The following is a 21,798-nucleotide window of genomic DNA, read 5'->3' on the forward strand; positions in this document are numbered from 1 at the left end:
CGTCACGCTGCGAGCTTGTACATCTGCTATTTTTGAATATTTTAGAAAAATCTTGAAAGTGTTTGAAAACAAAATCTGAGTACTTTTTCCACCAACTGCTCTCGAACAGGACACCAGGACAAGCTGGGAGTGGCCGAGACCAAGCTGCTCCACACCCTCCACTGGATGCTGCTGGAGGCCGCCCAGGACTGCAACCACGAGCCCAGCCTGGGCCACGCCTGGTCGGCGGGCAGCAGCAGCAGCGGCTTCCTCCAGCAGCCGGTGGGGAACCAGGGGTCCTCGCCGGGGGCCCCGCCGGGCTCCTGCTCGGGCTCGGCCCTGGGCGGCTCCGGCTCGGGGGGACCCGGCCGGCACAGCGAGTCCCTGCTGGAGGAGGACGAGCAAGCCCGCGCCAAGCTGTTCAACAAGAGCATGGTCACCGTGGAGCTGTTTGTGTTCCTGTTCGCCCCTCTCATTCACCGCATCAAGGTCGGTGCATCGCGGGCGTATAAGTGAGACGCAGTTATTAATAGAGTACCGAAGGCCTGACGTCACACGTTCATCCCCTGGGTCACGGAAGTCATTTATCTATGGAGAATAACATTGGGTCATCTTAGAATCGTCTCATATAAGAATTGTGGTCCAAAAATAAATAAATTGTCCCAGCGATATTGTCAGGAAGGTGGCTCTGTATCGTTTATGATAGTCAGTCATTCATATTTGATACAGTCTGTTTCTGGTGAAAATGTAATTCATTCGGTGTTCAGTTGATTGATGCTTCATATCCATTTGAGTCAAACCGCCATGCTCATTTGTAGGGTTGTCCGATATTGGCTTTTTTACCGATAACCGATATACCGATATTGTCCAACTCTTAATTACCGATACCGATATCAACCGATACCGATATATGCGGGGATTATTGTGATTAGGGTAAGCTCAAATTTCATATCACACACACCATATACAGTAAGAACTCCTGTAACTTATTTAAAAAGCAAAAAAAAAAAAAAAAAAAAAAAAAAATTTTTTTTTTTTCAAAAACCGATACCGATATTTTCCCGATATCAATTTTTATGCTAATATCGGCCGATGATATCGGGAGGCCGATAATATCGGACATCCCTACTCATTTGTTTATTTTTTTAACGCAGCTCTTATACAGTATGACACGATATTAAACACATCTATGGCAATTCAGAATGGGGGAAAAAACTTGTCCCAGGTAGGATGCATAAATGACGTCAGACTAGGTGCTCTATAGGCACTTGTTTTAAGTGCACATTAATTATACTGGGAAATGAACTGATTTTCATCTTACAAATACGCACACTCACTCACTCACTCACACTCACACGCACACACACACACACACACACACACACACACACACACACACACACACACACACACACACACACACACACACACACACACACACATACTTTCTCTCTCTCTGCCCCTATTGATCTCTGTGTGTAGACAGATGGAAGGGCTTGGTTTCACTACCCAGGGGATTGCTCTGTTTGCCTGCTGTGCGACAAATTATGTTTTGAGTGAAAACACAGCGAGAACAGGTTCATGATCATGAAGTTCATAATGAGATCCCGGGATATTGTGTATGTTTTTTAAATAATTGCTTTTCAGATTTAATGATAACTCCTATATGCAATTGGCTTCGTGTTGTTCCTTACAGGAGTCTGACCTGACCTTCCGATTGGCCAGCGGTTTGGTCATATGGCAGCCAATGTGGGAGCACCGCATGCCTGATGTCCCTGCCTTTTCAGCGCTCATCAAACCTGTCAGAAATATCGTGACAGGTAAAAACTCCACTCCACCAAAAATCTTGTTTTTTGTGTTGTTAATGTAATGAACTAATAGAGGGTGTTTGTGTGGTATGATGTCACACAACCAGAGCCTCGAGCTTTTCAAAGACAAGCATAAACACCTGGTATGCAGCATCTGATTGTCCAACAGAACTTACCAGGTGTTTATGCTTGTCTTTGATGACACTTTGCTTGCGTGACATGGACATCACGCCACCATCTGTTCATGTGCCCTGAGTGAGAGCTTATCTGAAAACCATATTTGGGTTGTAAAACAAAACGTTTAGCAATATGCAGAGTGCAAGAAACCACCATGGTTTTCACAGTTAAGTTTCAAAAACACATTAACCACACACAAACTTTGATGGACTTTAAAATACTATATATAACAGCTGAAGCTGCTTGTTGAGATGTTTCGATTATGTCCATTGTATCATTTCTAAATATACCACAGTGACGCTTAGTCTTCAATGGCTAGTTTCCAAGTGTGGCTACTGTAAATGCATTCTTCTAATCTGCTCCAATTGCATCTCTTGCAACCCCTCTATTCATTCTGAAGATCTGTAATTGAATCTAAGCTCTGCTTATTGTCCACAGCCAAGAGAAACTCTCCGGTCAACAAACAGTGCAGCCCCTGTGGGTCTGGCAACCCGGGTCCCATGGTGAGTGCATGTGTTAAGTCGGATTTATACTTAGCTGTGCACCAAAAATAGCTGATCAACAAGCTCACAACGGGTCGCAGCCCGACACGTTGTCAGCTTGTCGATCAGCTATTTTTGGTGCGCGACAACCAAGTATAAATCAGGCATTGCAGCTTAGCTGCTGTCAGATCTAGCAACTATGATTGAATGTGTTCCAAGCCAGGAGACAGATACATCCGCCCTTCCCCCCGTCTCCCATTCCACCTAATATTCATTAGCACCATGCAGCCATCCGGGAGAACATTGCTAGCCATGCTCCTCTATCACACCAGTCCCTCACTGTTACCAGGGGTTCCCAAACTTTTCCATGCCAAGGACCCCCAAATAGCCATAGCCTCATGTAAATGAAAATAGCCCACCTACAAGCTCAAAACATGTTACATTGTGACGTTTTGTGAGCTTGTAGAGCTCTTTTTATGACATGCTTCACATTTTTGTGTATACAATTATCATCTTTTCTTCTTTTACCCCATTTTAAATCCTTTCCAATTGGCCCCGCTGGCACCCCCTGGGGTGCCCTCCATGGGGCCACAGCCCCCACTTTGAAAACCACTGGATTATTAGACTGCATGGGATTAATTGAATGTCTGTCTTTCTTCCTCTCTGTCTCTCTCCGTCTCTCTCATTCCCTGTCTATCTTTCTCTCTGTCTCTCTCCGTCCTGTCTTTCTTCCTCTCTGTCTCTCTCCGTCCTGTCTGTCTTCCTCTCTGTCTCTCTCTCTGTTTCTCTCTTGCTCCCTCAGGGGTTCCAGGTGGTCTGCGAAGCCGCCCAATCGGATTCCTCCTCCCCCGGGGCTGGGGATCAGAGCTGTCGTCGTGGTAACTCCGTGGAAAAAGGCGGCCCCTCCCAACAGCCTCCGATGGTCAAGGGGCTCTCCAAGAAGAAGTGAGCGACGTTTGATAATCAATTCACCATGCATGTTGATATAATTCATCAGCATGACAGCCATGTGTATGTGGCTACATACGTATATACGTCCTGTTTAGCCTTCTGGAGATGTAGTTCAGCAAAACATTGCCGATGGGAGATGTACGCTTGTCAAATACTATGATGTACTAATGTTGAGGGTGTGCGTGTGTTGGTTGGGGACAGCCAGAAATCACTGTCCAGTTTTCTTAACTCATTGAGTGCCAGGATTACCAGAATTATTTCAGAATCAATTCTGAAAAGTGCCACAGTTTTTTTCACAGAAAACAAAAAGTGCTTAGGAAGCGAGATACAGCCTTTTTCGGTTCTAAGTTAAACAAGGAGTGGATGGAGCTGCACATCTTCAGATAATGATATCTTGGGTTCTGAACATGTTTTTTTTTTTTTACTATTTTTTCAAAAACACGTCAAACACGTCATTGGCACCCAGCGCCATAGCAGTAAAAACACGTGAAACACATTAATGGCTCTCAATGAGTTAAGCACCAAGTATAATAGTCCCCCGGGGGTTTATTCTTGGTCCTTTTGGCTCCTTTTTGCGGCATGGCTCTGACAGAGGTATCCCTCTATAAGAGAGACCCTCTTACTGTATAGCGGGATACCTCCACTTGTATCTAAATAACATACTGTGAACATAGTATATATGCTGTGAGCATATGTGAACAAGTAACCAACATCCATCTGCATAATATAACTAGCATTTGCCTAGGCAACAATTACTGATACAAGAAAATGAGTGCTAGGGGGTGAGGTAGAGTCTGAAGAGGTGAGAGTTTGGAGTGCGGTGGACAATGGGGAGTGAGTCTGCAGTCCTGGCTAAGGGGTGAAGTCATTCCACAGCTTTCCCCAGTCAGGAGGGAGAAGAGTCCAGGATGCTTGGAGCGTTGGCCAGGGTGTCGTAGGGAAGGAAGGGCCAGACGTCTGGTGTTTGCTCATTGAACTGTGTGGCTGGATCATATCCTGCAAGGGGGTTCCATGCCTCTGTTCCATGCAGATTCTGAATCAGCTTTTAAAAGTACCCGTGATATTTAACGTCTGATCTTGTCTAAATGTCAGATGCTACAGTGGATGTGCAGAGGCTGGTGACCACAACGTTCATTCCCCTAAGGCATCTCGCAGTTAAGATTCTCTGTCTCACTTGATCAGTGGAACAAATATGATTAAGTGCCAAGATCCTTTCGTGGCAAAAAAAACCTATCCCCCAGAAACCCTGACTCAGGAAATGATTTCAATGCAGTTAATCAGTGATGTGAAACAAGATGCATGTAGTGCAGTGGTTCGTCAATGACCTGCAGTTCTTAGACCATAGCCGGTGCAATCATCTTGTAGAGATGGTCTAATGCAGTGGTTCTCAAAGTGTGGTCCAGGTACCCTCTGGGTTCCTTGAGGGGGTTCCAAATGGACCCTTAACGGTTCTGTAACTCTGAAAGTGTACAAATGGTTCCACTTGTACACTCTCTCAGTTATGCGTGTTCTTAAAATGTAAGGTTTGAGAACCACTGGTCTAATGTTCCCTCCTGTGGTGTCGTCTGCCAAGGATAGTATAAAGCAGCTTAGATCACTAGTGCGTTGTTGCAGGCTCTGCTGTAGGATTCATTCTCCCTGCCTTCCCCTGTGTGATGTGTTGCTGCAGGCGAGTCTGTGTTCTTAGTCAGCATGCACACTGTAGCATTCACTTCTACTTGCAGGTGGAACTGAGGGAACAGAGGGAAGGGGACTCATACTGTATTTATGGCACGGTCACACATACAGTATACGTCAGAAGAATGTCAACGTCCCGTTCACTTCCATTCTATGGGAACAATAGTAGCTTCCTGTTGTGTCATGTTGGTGCATTGCGGACAATTGTGTGGAGTTCAACATTGGCGTTTTTTGACCGGGTGTCAACTGATAGGAAAGAAGCGAGTGGTTGACCCCACTCTGCGATCTTTTTGTTTGTAGTTTTTTCCCTTTAGAGTACTAAAGGGAGGGGAGTAGCAAACGCATGCCGAGGCATCGGGCAAGTCAATCACCCATGTTGCCTTGCGGATTGTGGGCAGTGCAGGTTTTCTGTTCTGTAGTTCGTCGACTTACGTTGGAGCGTTTGGCTCACTGGACGAAAACGAAATGCCTGCCAAGTGCGGTCAACCATGGCATTTTTTACCTATTGGCTGATGCCTGGTCAAAGTTCACCAATGTTGAACTCCATTGAACCATATGACAGTAACTAAGAGTTAGGATATGTTGTTCACAAGCTCACATGAACACACACACAGCTCAGGAGGTAGAACGCCCCTTCTGAACCAGAAGGTTCACGGTTCAATCCCCAGCTCCCCCGGTTTAGTTGATGTGTCCTTGAGAAAGACACTGCTCTTGAGGAGCAGGTTTGATGTGCCTTGCATGGTTTCCTCCACCATCGGTGTATGTATGTGTGACTGGGTGAATGTAATGCACATTGTAAAGCGCTTTGCAATAATGGCGCTATATAAATGGACCATTTACCATTGTTACACACACACTGAACCAAGGTAATTATGCAGAAGTAATGTACTGGAAGGGATGACTATATTGGCAGAGTCCCTGGCCTGGCATGACATGTCCTGGCTTGGCTGGGTTCAGTTTGCCCAGGGACAGCCTGGCATCACTCAGCCTTCACACTGCAGACTTGTAGCCTGTCTGGGGAAATGGGAATCCTGTAACTTGAGCACAGATTGAAGAAAATTCAATATTGAGTGTTTATCTTCTTGTACTCCATGTAGGTGGAGTTGTGTGGTATTTCAAGATAGCCCAGCTAGAGCCTGAATCATCCTTAGAGTGGGCCAAAAAGGATATAGGGACTTGCACGAGCGTGTGCTTGTGCGTGCGTGTGTCTGTGCGCACTTGTTCTTGTGTGGGTGGGAAGAAGTTGTTGAGCCATCCATCAGTGCTTTTAAACCAATCACACTTCTTTACAGAAACCCCATGCTGCAACAAGGGCCTGGGATTCTGAATAATCCCCTATGCACGCGTGAGCGCGCGCGCGAGCGCACACACACACACACACACACACACACACACACACACACACACACACGCCGTTTCAAGAGCTAATGTGGGGGCCCCATATCAAGGTTTCATTCTACAAGACAACAGACAATATCTTTGAAGATTTGCATTGTACTGTCAATGGCATTGTGCGTTCTCAAGCACGTTTTCATCTTGCGCCAGCTATCCATGTCGGCACGATGCGTATTTGACACCAGTCTGTGTTACATGAGCCATTTTCTTTCAAAAAGAATCTGATGATGCTGTAGATGAGCCCTGATTTAAACATCTGATTTACGGTTTTACTCTACATGATATTAGACTGTTTCTGACATGCACAAATAAACCAACAGTTTTATTAGAATATGATAAGTTACTACTGCACTTCTGTTATCCTATATTAAAATTGGCATAAGGACAAGGACTGACAGATACAGAGGTCTGTTATATTAGTCGGATTGGCGGTGTGACGTAGGTAAATAAATAGGCAGAGGCGAGTCCAGAATGAAGACGAATACATCACAGAAAGTCCGCGACAGAGCCTGCTGTTCCAACAAGCTAAACTCTAAAGCTAAATTCTATCATTTTGAATGGAAAATAATCCTCATCACTTCCCCTTGTCTATGACATATTCTGCTGATACAGGCTTTGAGCTGAGGGATAGAGATGGGCTAGAGAAGAGTAATCATTTAGGCTATGTGAATAATGTTGACATGTTTGAAATATGATATTGTTTCACTGTCTATTGGGCTGCTTTCTACTGGTGGGAACAGTTCTGCACATAAAACAAATCTACACATCTACGGGTTTTGGTGTGTCAGTGACTGAGGGGTGTGGGGTGGCCCGACTGACGGTCAGTGATTGAGCGTGGCCCGTTGCGGGGTGAAACATAGCCCCACACACACACACACACACACACACACACACACACACACACACACACACACACACACACACACACACACACACACACACACACACACACACACACACACACACACACTCCCCTGTCCTCCAGCTCTCTCCTCTGCCTCATTTAATTTCCAGTGGCGTACAGTAGCATGTCAGGGCTTTTAAGCCAGTCACATGGCTGTGCAGAGGCAAAGAGCTTTATCTCCATTGTTTCTCGGTGTGCACTCAACAAAGACAGATTAATTGCTTCTCCCTCTTTATGGTGTGAATATTTAATTGTGTGTGTGTGTGTGTGTGTGTGTGTGTGTGTGTGTGTGTGTGTGTGTGTGTGTGTGTGTGTGTGTGTGTGTGTGTGTGTGTGTGTGTGTGTGTGTGTGTGTGTGTGTGTGTGTGTGTGTGTGTGTGTGTGTGTGTGTGTGTGCGTGCGTTTGTGCGCGCATGTGTTCGTGCATTTTGGCAACCGCATTCCCCTAGAGAACAGTAATGAGAAAGAAGGCCAATACAAACTGAGTAAGATAAAGACCAGAGACAAAATGTAAACAACTCTGACTGCAGATTATGAGAAAGACTTGTGAGACATGAAACTAAGTTATTTGCATGATAGTTCAGAAACACCACAGCTACCATCAGTCACCACCACTGCTATGTCAGCCTTATTATTATGCGACTAGTACCTTTCATTAAAACATGTTTTTGAAGTGGCAACTACTACTATCTAGATGTTTTCTAAATGGCGTACAAGGCATTACCTTAACAATATGTGAATTCCAGGAAGTCGCAATTATATATATTAGGCACTGGGCAGGCACTGAAAATCACAGTTGTACTTTAGTGTTCACAAAATCTAATTTGCAATTTTTAGCCCAAATCGTTTTTTAAATCCATACTCTTCTCAATCTTTGCAAATTCTGGACAAATATTGTCCATAATATCAATATTTGTGGTTACCTCTCTCTATATAAAAAAGAAAGTACATCATATTTTAGGCTGAGAGAGCGTTCAAGCACTGTCTGGAAAACACTTTAAAGAGCACAGTAGGAAAACAATCACAAATTGTTCATAACACATTCATTGAATATATCAGCATGTTACAATTCTAAGAACACATTTCAAGTCTACAATGCTGGCAGTGGCCATTAAAGCTCAATGTCATGCTGTGCACTTTAATCAGCAAGTCGCAAACTAGGGTACTGTAGTGGTATCCAACCTGCAGTACAGTAAAAAAAATGGAGGAAGACACATAGACATGACCTTACAAATTAATCAAATTTGCCGGAGCCCTGCCAGTTCCAGGAATAGGAGGGCTTGCGTACCATGGACAGCGTCAAACCAGTGACACTGGACTGGACACAGAGCTAATAGTCTATTTAACCACATGAACACTAGCGTCCCTGTTCAAGGCAAACATTCTGTGAAAATAGCAGATTTTCAGTGTAGTGTTTGGCACAGGTTTCTGTGAAATGATTTGATGTAGAAGGGAATAATCAGCTTATTAAGTGTAGAGCCCTGGGCAATTGGGGACCCCATTCAGCTAAATACATACCATAGGGTTCAAGTGGTTCAAGATTCAGAGAGGGCGCATCTTAATCATCAGCACCACACAATGTTCTACAGTGGAGTCAAAGCTGTCAGCTTCCAGTAGCCTTCCAATTTATTTGTATTTTTATTATTCTGCATATTTCTGCCAGATTCTTCCAGTGTCTCTGTTACTCCCACATGCGTGAGCTGACCTCACTATCCCACTGGCAACAGTGGAAATCACACCCACGCCACACCGATCATGTTGGGCTTCACGGGAATCCTGTGGGAGTGCAGGGTGGGGGGCTGAGTGCTGAGTGCCTCGCGTCACCAGGCTTTCCTCATTCTAAAACTGAGCCATGTGATCCAGTTTAGAAAAAAGGTTAAAAAAACAGACAATCGTGTTCCGGTGGTGTATACCGGTTGGTGTCACATTTTTTGTTCCCCACGTAATGTGAATCAATTAGTTTAGTCTCGCTAGTCGCTCTACGAGTTAGGATAAAAGATGGACATACCAATTGATTATTATACCAAAAGAAACTAAACAATTATACCAAACTAAACACATTTTAAACTAGGGGAATCATTTTGGAGGCCGGTCGTGTGTTCCGGCCGCCTGATGATGTAAAGTTGTTTCCGCTCCAGACCGGATCAGAAACCCGAAAATGGTATTGATCCCAGGCTACTGTAGTGCGGGTCTCTACTGTAGTGGTTCTCAAACTTGAAAATGGCAATTTCAATAAAAATATATATCTCTGGGACCTCAATCTACACTGTAAAATCCTCAGTGTTAATTAGACTCTCAAAGTGCACAAATGAAACCAAATCCATGTGCACACTCTCTGAGTTACAGACCTCTAACTCCTCAAGGACCCCTGGGGGTCCCCGGTCCCCACTTTGATAACCGCCTGCTCTACTGTGTGGGTGCCTCTTGCTCATGCTGCAGCTCTGTGCCGCCGAGTCCCCGTACTTCGCCCTCCGGCGATCGGACAGCGGTAAAAAAGAAACCTGTGGTCTGCCCGTCAGGTCCTCTGATTAATGCGACCGGTGGCGGCCGCATCGCTCTGTGTGCCAATGTCAGACCAACCGCGCGGCCCCGCCGCCGATGCTGAGGCAGTTTCCATGGCAACCGCTTGCACTGCTGCATCTTCTGTGAGTGACGACACATGGATTCGGGGGCTGGGCCAGGGGCGGCTGTCGTCAATCTTGAGTCCATGGCAACCTGTGTGTGTGTGTGGGTGTGTGTGTGTGTGTGTGTGTGTGTGTGTGTGTGTGTGTGTGTGTGTGTGTGAGTGTGTGTCGTTGGCTAGACAGTGAAACATGATGCAGCCTCTCACCGCTGTACGCTCTCTCAATGATCCATGTGGATATTGATCCATCTCTTCTGGCTCGATTTAATATAATGACCGTGATTAAATGCTTTTCTGTCTCTCACACAAGCTCACTGCTCGTTCTCTCTCTCCCTCATGGTGATAGCATCAATATCTTTGTAGAGAGGTTGTGGAGTGCAGTGCTCCATATGCTGTAGTCTGCAGTCATCAGCCTCTGACCTTCATCGCTGCTTATTTATAGTGGACTCACGTAGGCTTAGACTCCTCTCTCCTTTCCTCTCTATTTCCCTCAATCTCTATTTTCTCTCCCACCTCCTCTCTCTCTCTCTCTCTCTCCCTCTCCCCCTCTGCTGCTCATTGCTCATGCTGGGGGGGACTCTGTTCTTTGATGCATTCTTAATAAGGCTGTGTGATGGAGACCGGTGATGATATTACTATACAGGAGATGGGAGGAAGAGAGAGCAGCCAGGCCAGTGTTCAGTAGTATCATAAACAATCAGGCCATCAGCTGCTGGTACAAGCCAGTACCGAGCAAGTACACTTTGCTTCACATGTTGAACTTTGATAGGACCTTTGGTTGCGTTGGTGCATCGCTTCAGTCCAAAATGTTTGGTCATCGTGTGCTTATTTCAATAATGGAGAGATCAAGTTGTTGAAAATTAGAATTTTATTGAATAAAACATTTTGGCAATTATTGAATAAGCATTTTTAGGAAACCATGCAAGGCACCAACCTGCTCATCGGGAGCAATTAGGGGTTCAGCGTCTTGCTCAAGGACACTTCGACACTACAGTAACTCTGGGGGAGCCCGGGATCGAACAAGGAACCTCGCGGTTGCCGGCCGGCCGGCCGCGCTACCGGCCACTCTACCCCTGAGCCACTGCCGCCCCATAGTAAATATAGCTGAACTCTTTGTAGCCAGATATAAATTAATTAAGCCAAATGAAGAGACTTCTAATTAAAAAAAATATGAAAAGGATTTATTCCTAACAAGAGATAGTCGAGATAGTTTCGAGATTTTTCTGATGTTTACACAGCGAATACAAGCATTTACTGTAAGTCGCCCTGGATTAAGAGCGTCTGCAAAATGCCTAAATTGTAAATGTATTCATAGATTGTGATGAAGTGGTGAGTTCCTCCTCTCATCGCCGTCGTCATCCCAGCTGTCGGTCTTATCTTGTCGTCTCCCAGGCAACCAGTGTCACTGTGACTTACTCCAATATGCACAAGAGCGCAAGGCCACCCTGTTATCTTATTGTTGATACAATGTTATCTTATTGTTGATACTGTACATGGTAAAGGAGGCCAACCCCACAATAACAGCCAAGTCACAGTCACCGAATGTGAGTGCACAGACAACTCAACCATACTTGACACATACAAATGAAAAATCACACCCAGTGTGAAGAGAGTGGTGCCTTTGAAAGTGTAACTGGTTGCATCCGCAACAATCAGCAACAATATGTTGTCGCGTGACAACATATTGTTGTCACGTGACACGTGACAACATATTGTCACGTGTCACGTGAAGCTTGACCAATCAGCCGTGCTCAAACATACGGACGGACGGACATACGGACGGACATACGGACACACGGACAAAGTCAAATGTAGGAGTGGTTGGCACCACTCAAAAATAAGACATACAGATGAAATCATTTTTGAGTGGTGCCAACCACTCCTATATCTGACTTTGTCTGTGTGTCCGTCCGTATGTATGTCCAATAAACAAACATTGATGACAACATCAATACGGGGCTCATCAAAGGCACCACTCTCTTCACACAGGGTGTGATTTTTATTCATAGATTTTTATCAGATCTATAAATACACATTTATCAGATCTATCAGATAGACAGATGGGTACAACAGGTATTACAAATCCGGATGGGACATGCATTCACAACTTGCATTGTTCCCGACTTGCATCGTTCCCAAGTAGGCTGCACCGGTCTAGTCTCTTAATGATTAGTATATAGTATAAAATATGTTCAAACAATAAGACACCTGAGAAAACAAACAAACAAACATCTCCCTCTCCATTAACCCATAAGACCTGAGGCCGATTATACAAATGTCTTATACAAACAGTTTTCTGAAAAAACTTATGTTGCTATATCAGTGGTTCTCAAACGTTTTCATGTCAAGGACCCCCAAAAGTATATTGTATTTGACTGCTGACTCCCATCTCAAAATATTTTGTTCCGGGGACCTCCAGAAGCAAAGATATGAGTTAAAAGATTCGCTTAAAAAATACATACATCAAAGATTTGCACACATTTTCACGATTTGTCAAAAATATCAGATCTACAAGCTCATAGCGCGGCACAAAGTGACGCGCTATGAGCTTGTATATCTGCTATTTATGAATAGCCAAAGTGTAAAATAATGGTTACAGTGGTTAAAATGAATGACACACAGATGCTTTCCAGATTTGTAATGGGTTAATCTCTCCCCTTTTCCCTCTCAGGACATCAGCCCCGGCCGGCATGCCTCCCTCGCTCGCCCAGCGAGCCCGCTACGCCACCTACTTCGACGTGGCGGTACTGCGCTGCCTGCTGCAGCCCCACTGGACGGAGGAAGGCGTGCACTGGGCGCTCATCTTCTACCTGCAGCGCCTGAGGCAGATCCTGGAGGAGCGGCCCGAGCGCACCCCCGAGCCCCTGGCCCCGCCCCTGCCCCGCCCACGCAGCAGCTCCATGGTGGCGGCCACGCCCTCCCTCGTCAACACCCACAAAACACAGGTGGACGCAGTATTGTTTTTTTTTAAAAACAAGCTCTGTTAGATTTTAAATACAACTTTGCTCCTCGAAGCACTACAGGTCCTCCGCCAGGCAAGTCAATTTTAGCCAATCAGGATGGAATATTAAAAATCCACAGATCAGAAAAATTGAACAGATCCGTCTTGATCACATGACCATAGAGATGATGTGTACCTATTTGGCGTGGTGTTTGGACAAACTGTAGGAGTAATATTAAAAAAGTGTGTCGCAATTCTGGTGGCGCTAACGGGCCAATGTGAAAAAACGGACGGACGGACGGATGGATGGATGGACAGGGGCCAAAACATCCCTATCATTTTTTTATTCAACTTTTTATTATTTCATTCTTAATAATTTATGTCACTTTAGTTGTTAGCTAGCCTGCCCACTATATACACATCCCACGGGAAGGTACAGTATATGAGAGAGATAGAGAGAGAATCTGTAGGCTGTAGGGTGTACCGACATGAGCCTTCAACCATGGTTATCCTTGGCATGGACTTTCTATTATCCTTAGAGCAGCAGATACTGTATTATTATAGATCAGTGGCTGATGGCTTGTTAGGTGTATGGAGACCGGAATGGATCTATCCCCACCAGACTCTTAACCTTCCAACCTCACCCTTTATTCCAACTGTCTCTCTCAATAAAGAAAAGAATCACACAGGGTAGCTGACAGCCCCACTGTCGTATAAAAATGCCTAAAAAGAGCCGTCTTGGCACTTAAGTGTCCTCCTGTATAGAAGCTGACATTGTCCCCGTCTTCCACTCTGTGTGTGTGTGTGTGTGTGTGTGTGTGTGTGTGTGTGTGTGTGTGTGTGTGTGTGTGTGTGTGTGTGTGTGTGTGTGTGTGTGTGTGTGTGTGTGTGTGTGTGTGTGTGTGTGTGTGTGTGTGTGTGTGTGTGTGTGTGCAGGATATGAGTAAATGCAACGAGGAGGGGAAGTCTCTGAGCTCGGAGACGTTTGCCAAGGTGTCCCTGACCAACCTGCGCAGATCGGCCGTCCCAGACCTGTCGGTTGACATGGGAATGAACCTCTTCAAGAAGGTGAGCATCTACCCCATGTTCATTATGCTGTGATTCTCTCAACCTTTTTCATTTGAAGCCCTCCACCCCAGTTTGATATGCATTAGGCCACGGGTAATAAAGTTCCCAGAAGTTTTCCCCAGCTCTCGCATACAAACGGGAGGGGCAAGGAAACGTCTGTGCCAGAGCCCTGGTATTTGTGTACGGGATGTAACTTACGCTCAGAATCTGAGCGGACACGCCTCTTACCGGTCTGAGAGCTGCGCAACTCGTCTAAACAGTCCGACGAGAGGCAAACAGCAGTACACAACAATGGCGGCCGCAATTTCTCAAGGAGAAATTGCTTCCCGTCGCTCTATTTACATGCAACACCCACTGCATGTGGATCCCGCCCCCTTTTCTTCATTGGCTGTTGATTTGAATCAGAACGCAGTGGCCGCGCGGCGCCCCTGCTGTCCAGGCTCTGAGGCGAAGTCTCCCAGACTAGGCCACGGGACCCCCACACTTGATATAAATTTCTATCTCTGGGACCCCAATTTACCCTGTAAATCCATCAGTGTTTATTTAGCTCTGAGAGTGTGCAACTGGAACTGCGTCTATTGCCAAATGGGTGCTGCAGTACTGTACGTGAACCACTGTGATTCAGACCTAAAAGAGATAAAACATTATTGCAAAACATAACTAGAAAAAGTGCTCCTCGGAGCACAACTCTCCGCTGTTGGGAATGTTGGGAATGTTCTATCTGTATAAGTGTCCTATCCGTCCTGTCTGTATAAGTGTCCTATCCCTCCTGTCTGTATAAGTGTCCTATCCGTCCTGTCTATGTAAGTGTCCTATCCGTCCTGTCTGTGTAAGTGTCCTATACGTCCTGTCTGTGTAAGTGTCCTATCCAATTGTTACAGTATCCGCCATTTCTCAACCATTTCGTGATTGTTCCTGTCTTACCTCACTCTTACCAGACTTGTGTTGGGAATGTTGGGAATGTTCTAATTCTTATGTTCTAACTGTCCTATCCATCCTGTCTGTATAAGTGTCCGATCCGTCCTGTCTGTATAAGTGTCCTATCCGTCTGTATAAGTGTCCTATCCGTCTTGTCTGTATACAGTAAGTGTCCTATCCGTCCTGTCTATGTAAGTGTCCTATCCCTCCTGTCTGTATAAGTGTCCTATCCGTCCTGTCTGTATACTGTAAGTGTCCTATCCGTCCTGTCTGTATACTGTAAGTGTCCTATCCGTCCTGTCTGTGTAAGTGTCCTATCCGTCCTGTCTATGTAAGTGTCCTATCTGTGTAAGTGTTCTATCCGTCCTGTCTGTATAAGTGTCCTATCCGTCCTGTCTGTATAAGTGTCCTATCCGTCCTGTCTGTATAAGTGTCCTATCCGTCCTGTCTGTGTACTGTAAGTGTCCTATCCGTCTGTGTAAGTGTCATATCCCTCCTGTCTATATAAGTGTCCTATCTGTCCTATCTGCCAATTATGTATCAGCCATGCAGCCATTTCGTGATGGTTCCTGTCTTACCTCACTTTGACAGTGGCACAGACACTGTCAAAGTGATGCCATGTATTTATACAGTATTTCACCGTATTGTCACGTGTCACGTGAGGCTTGACCAATCGGTGTGTCATATTTAGAAAGTGAAAACAATACTCTCCTGCGGAGAGTAATTATGTCCAAAGCAATCATCCCAACCTGTAGGGGGGAGGTTCTTCTTTAGGGGGTGGGACATCAGTACATGCATCTCGGTACATACATGTATTGCTACATGTCAATATGTAGCCATATATATTGGCTACATATTCAGGGAAGGGAAGCCGGACAGGGAGGGCAATAGCTGCACTAGTGACTGGGATGGCACCTGTCAGCAGGTGGTGTTGAATGGGAGGATTAGGAAAATAAAAGTTCCTTATTTGCACAACTTTGAAGTCTGTTTTCATAACCTAACCTTGGACTTTGGGCTTAGCAATCACATTTACAGTATGTAAATGACAGTAGTAAATTACAATATTAATTTGCACATGTGCAACCACACCAGTGGCAAAGTGGATTTATTCCATTGTCTGTGCAATTTGCCATACTCTCCTCGCACTGCCACTGCATGTTTGGTGAATGACAAACCAATTTGGCCAATTCCACACTCTTTGTGTAAGAGCCATATGAGCCATATATATGATTGTTGTTTCTTAATTGATGATGTCACCGCAGGGCTTGGTCAAGGCCAAGTTGCCTAGGTGTTTAACAAGGTCTGTAATCAAGCGCAGGTGTTGCCAGTGGCAGAGGCAAACAGCTTTTGACTGTGTTTGAAAGAGCTGGTGGTCTGTATCCTCTGTGTTTATTTATGTTTAATTGTATTTATTGTATTCTAAAGTGACTGGCACTACTAAGCTACAGAAGAATAAATATATTTTTGTCATGAACTTCGGACATTTTGGACCTCAGTTGAGCACACGTCTGAACTCCCTAGGCAACAAGTACTACCTAAGTATAGGATTTGGGCTCTACATTGGTCAAAAGTTCTTTGCCTCTGCCACTGGCAACACCTGCGCTTGATTACAGACCCGTCAAAAACCTAGGCAATTTGGCCTTGACCAAGCACCCGTCAGAACTCCCTCGGTAACCAGTACTACCTAAGTATAGGACTTGGGCAGTACATTGATTAAGGAGCCTAAACTCTAGTGAATCTGGGCTTCAAGTGATTTTAAAATGCTATCATGGCAAGGTAGCAACACAACCCAAACATCTACCAAAATGAATTATGCTTTAACTGACATAATTCTAGGCACATCAAAAAGAAATGCAAAACATGCTTCTCCTCACTGCAGACCTTTATATAAATACTATTTTTACTAAAGTAAAGGTATCAATACTGCAGTGCAGAAATACTCTGTAACAAATAAAAGTAACTCAACATTCACTTGAGTAATAGTACAAGTATTGGTATCAACATTTACCAAAAGTAGAAAGTACTCATTATGCAGAATGTCCCAAGTATAAGTATAATATTTCCCCCTGAGATGTAGTGGAGTAGATTAGAAGTAAAAGTACTGAAAATCGGAAGTACTTCAGTGAAGTATATACATTTTTTTTTAGGTTTTACGTAAAACCTCAAAATTGTATTTAAGTACAGTACTTGAGTAAATGAACTTAATTACTTTACACCTATGCAATCAACACTAAGAATTCTGTAGTAGACAGAGCTTTTTTTACCAGCAAGGATAACCTGCTCTCTTGACCCAGTTTAAGAACCGTCGTGATGACCGTGAGAGGAAGGGCTCCATCCCCTATCACCACGCGGGAAAGAAGCGTCAGAGACGCATGGGGGTCCCCTTCCTGCTCCACGAGGACCACCTGGACGTCTCGCCCACGCGTAGCAACTTCTCCTTCGGAAGCTTCTCTGGCCTGGGAGACGACCGGCGGGCCCTGGACCGCAGTGGCTGGCAGGCCACCATCATGGGTAAGGAACTGAGCTTGTTAAGTGTGTCGCAGTAACATTAACCCTTTAAGACAGGGAACGCATCTGGAGTGGAGCTCCAACTTTTCCATGTCAAGGACCCCCAAAATGATATTTGGCCGTGGACCCCCATCTCAAAATATGTTGTTCCAGGGACCCCCCAGAAGCACAGATCGGAGTTAAAAATGTTCGCTTTAAAACATGTATATATATTCAAAGATTTGCACACATTTTCATGATTCTTCAAACAAATCTACAAGATCTACAAGCTCATCTACAAGCTCATAGCGTGGCACTCAGTGCCACGCTATGAGCTTGTATATCTGCTATTTTTTTAATACAAAATTATACAGACGCGTTCCCGGTCTTAAGGGGTTAAGCAAATAAGATAAACAAGGATAAACAAGTACCATCTTTGACATCTTAATTTTTCTGGTGGCGTATTTCTTTTATTCTTTTGTATTATTACTGAATTCAGTCCATTCCCTTTAGACTTTCCATCACTTCTCGTTACACTTAATATGCTTCCAGCTCTTCTCTCCCAGAGCTCTCATTAGGTGAGTCGGACGATTGAATGTAGTTGTGTCGTTGTCAGCCAATGAACTGGGTCAGGCTCATTAAAAACGTTATTTCCTCTCAAGCTCTCTGCGAGAAGAGTAATTCTGTTTAGTTGCAGACACCAAAGCACCCTTTTATCAGGAGTTAGTGACTTATTTTTAGCCAGTATTTTGTGTACCCTGTGTCCCCTAAGAGAACCCTGTGTCCCCTGATGAGATCAATGGATGAGAAACCATCTCATGTAACTAGCTTTTCTCAGAAGGTAGCGGCCGTTTTCTCATGGAGTGAGAGTGCACATATGGGGCCAAATGGAGAAACATTATAATAATCCAAAAAACTATCTATCTACTGTATCTAAAAAGACATTTTGTGCATGTCATTATTACTTCGCAAAAAGAGCAGATCTCCACTATTTTCACTATTTAAAAAAATGAAGATTTTTTTAAAAGCCATTTCTCAACAGGGAGCCACAGCCAGGAGCTATGGCTGTTTTGGGGTCCTTGGCATGGAAATGTTTGGAAACCCCTGGTATAATGTACATTATTTGCATACACAGTAAAATGTTAGTGGTTCCGTGTCTTGCTCAGGGACACTGACTGGGGTGCCGGTTCCCAGAAGGCCTACAGACTCTACTACGGCCACCTGATGTCTGTGTGTATGATGCATTCTGGATTCATGGTCTGTCATCTCTGCAGGTAAATTCACTCGGAGGGGCAGCTCGGACATGACCCCAGACGTGGACAGCCTGAGTGCCAAACACTCTCACTCTCATCACTCCCTGCTCAGAGACATGCCTGACCACTCCAACAGTCACAGCGACCACACCGTCAAGGAAGGTACCAATGCACTGACAACATACCTGAGTTACAGAATGCGATAAAATAAAGAAAATAACAAGATGTCATGTGGCTGGTCTATGACATTAGCATTATGCCAGTCATCTCCATATTTTCAGCCCACTCCCTCCTACACCTGAATGTGGATTTTGAGAGTACATTTATGATGATGATTTTCTTGTTGTATGCACACAAGTGTGTTTTGTCTACGGTTCATTGTTAACTAAGACCTAAAATAAACCATTCATTCATTGACTTCCAGTATAAAAGTAAAGTTCTAAAAAGTACCACAATACTGACAAAATGTGAAAAGAAATGTTGGCCATGGCCAACTGGCAGCATGCACAAGAAATCCAATCGGTCCGGTGGTTTGTGAGATAAGCCATGAACAGACAGACAGACAGACAGACGGACACACACAGCCAACAGCAGAGCTCAAACTGAACAAAGGACATCATTTAGTTCTGATGTGGTCACTCAGACATCACAGAGACGTTTTGATCTCATCTAGGAGAGCAGCTCCAATGTCCTCCTGTACCACAGAATGCCTGACGATATCCTCTCGCCCCCAACCTCTCTCCCCATCTTCTCTCTCTTTCTCCCTTCCTGCCGTCCGCAGTGCGCTCCCAGATATCCACCATCACCATGGCGGCGTTCAACACCACGGTGGCGTCCTTCAACGTGGGCTACGCCGACTTCTTCACGGAGCACATGAAGAAGCTGTGCACCCCCGCGGTGGCGTCCGACCTGCCGCCGGAGCCGCTGGCGTGCGCCAACCTGCCGCGCAGCCTCACCGACTCCTGCATCAACTACTCCTGCCCCGAGGAGGGCGAGAACATCGAGGGGACCAACAACTTTGTGCTGAAGAACGGCATGCTGGACCTCACTGTGAGTGAACGCTTATTTGATTGTAGTGGTGCAACACTTAATCGAACCAATCGATTTAATCAATTATTTAAAAAATCTATGATAATCGATAATATAATAGAGTAATCGATACATACAGACAGACATACAGTGGGGACACAGACAGGTAAACTCAAATCATCAACCCGACAATCTCCCCATCCACCCACAGGCGGTCCTGCGGGCGCTGTACGCCATCCTGAGAAACGACATCAGCTCCAGGATCTGCGACGTGTCGCTCAACATCATCGACTGCCTGCTGCAGCTGGGCGTGGTGCCCGGCATGGGCAAGAGGCTGTCCAAGCCCGACGACAAGGAGAACCAGGAAGCCAGGGCCAAGGACCCGGCCAATCAAGGGTCCCAGGGAGTCGGGGCGCCCGGAGGAGGAGGGGGAGGAGGAGGTGGAGGAGGAGATGGGGGAGGAGGGGGTGGGAGTGGGAGTGGAGGTGGAAGTGGAAGCGGGCAAGGAAGCAAAGATGACATGAAGAATGGAAAGGACGGTAACGGCAAGGTGGGTGTTTGATATGAGGTTGGGGTTCATATTCAAAGTAAATAAAGGCAGTGGTTCTGAAACATTTTAATCATCAAGGACCCCCAAATTAATATGTATTTGGCTGCAGACCCCCTTTTGAAAATAGTCTGTGCCAGGGACCACCATACAAGGTTTGTGGTGTTAAAATGTTTTTGATGTAACTGATTTTGATGCTATATTAACTACTGTTGTTGGGGACCCCAAAGGAACCCTGAGGGTCCCCTGGACCCCACTTTGAGAACCACTGAAAGAAAATGCAGGTTTAGAGCTTGGCAATGCAGGTTTGAGTCCCCTGCTGGAGGGTCCTTGAAGTGACCTTGTGTATAGGGATTCCAATGCACTCATGATAATGAGCCTCAATGCATTATGATTATTAGATTCTGTTAAGTGTAAATGTATATCTTTATTTTAGTTGCTTAATGTGTTTTATTCTATTCTATCTGTGGGAAATGTGTTACATTTTCTTTACATATTATTTTAGACAATCATTAATTTAGCATTAACCATATGAAGCCTGGGGTTCGCATTCAGTGAAAATAGCTGATCTGCAATCTCACAACAACGCGGCGCGGTTTGAGCTTGTAGCTCAGCTATTTTCGGCGAAGAGATTTGGTGTGTAGAGGGAAAGACAACTAGGGAGCCTAGTATAGACCCCTGGGTCTATAGTATAAAGGGTTATAAAAGCATTGTGGTGTGTTGTGTTGTTTGAACAGGATGAAGGTAGCGGCCTCAGCACTCACCGGCTGGCTCTGACCATGCTCATTAAGATAGTCAAGTCTCTGGGCTGTGCTTACGGCTGTGGAGAGGGACACCGTGGCCTCTCAGGAGACCGCCTCAGGATGCAGGTCAGATATCTGTCTTCTCTCCTTCTCCTACTCAGTGTTTACTGATGCTCAGTAAACAATGCTTTGGGTTTGTTTTTAGCCAGAGGGGAGTTGCATTTCAACCCCCGCGTCGGGACGTTTTTTGTGTGCATGTGTGTGCCTCTATTTGGACAGTATTACTTCTTCTTGCCCTCGTGGGAAGATAAAACTTTCACGAGGCCGAATTGAAGCCTGAAAATCTGTCCAATACCATGCAGCATTGGGCCTGGTTTTTAATAGCACAGCGGTTATTTTTGGACACAAGTCAATGTTTTCATAATTTGTGTCACCCTGAGTCAGAGAGGAAGATTTCACTCTCTAGGAACTGATATCCCAGAGGATTGCAGAGCACAATAAATCAATAGGTAGTGTGCCCAAATTTAGGCGATAGATTACACAAAATGATCTGTACATTTTATGCTCTTAATAAGTCATGGACTTTTGAATTCAATTCATAAATCATTCTTTCTCCAGGGATTTCTCCAAATAGACTTTCACAAACAAAATGATCTGCACTTTAAATAAAGTCCATTAAAACGTACTGTATATTTAATATGCAATGAAAGTAATGTGTAATTGCCTTTCGCAAGTTTCAAGTCTCTGCAAGTTGATTTTCATACAGAACCGTACTGAAATGAAGTCCTGTGGCTTCCTCAGAAATCTTCCACAGTA

General features: G+C 45.0%; 1 protein-coding gene across 1 annotated transcript in view; it reads left to right on the forward strand.

Moving 5' to 3' along the window:
• The window catches only part of unc80 (unc-80 homolog (C. elegans)), a gene marked incomplete at both ends in the record, with an annotated part of 84,181 nt that overhangs the window by 4,341 nt on the left and 58,042 nt on the right, over positions 1 to 21,798 (forward strand). The window contains 11 exons of the mRNA XM_084050621.1: positions 110 to 468; positions 1,676 to 1,799; positions 2,403 to 2,467; positions 3,249 to 3,391; positions 12,668 to 12,941; positions 13,874 to 14,005; positions 17,218 to 17,434; positions 18,685 to 18,825; positions 19,445 to 19,713; positions 19,904 to 20,242; positions 20,977 to 21,108. Of these exons, the coding sequence (XP_083906747.1) occupies positions 110 to 468; positions 1,676 to 1,799; positions 2,403 to 2,467; positions 3,249 to 3,391; positions 12,668 to 12,941; positions 13,874 to 14,005; positions 17,218 to 17,434; positions 18,685 to 18,825; positions 19,445 to 19,713; positions 19,904 to 20,242; positions 20,977 to 21,108 (2,195 nt within the window). The remainder of the gene's footprint in view (positions 1 to 109; positions 469 to 1,675; positions 1,800 to 2,402; positions 2,468 to 3,248; positions 3,392 to 12,667; positions 12,942 to 13,873; positions 14,006 to 17,217; positions 17,435 to 18,684; positions 18,826 to 19,444; positions 19,714 to 19,903; positions 20,243 to 20,976; positions 21,109 to 21,798) is intronic.

Source organism: Gymnoscopelus microlampas (genome assembly GCF_963454915.1).
Source record: "Gymnoscopelus microlampas genome assembly, chromosome: 24".
NCBI classification, from domain to species: Eukaryota; Metazoa; Chordata; class Actinopteri; order Myctophiformes; family Myctophidae; genus Gymnoscopelus; species Gymnoscopelus microlampas.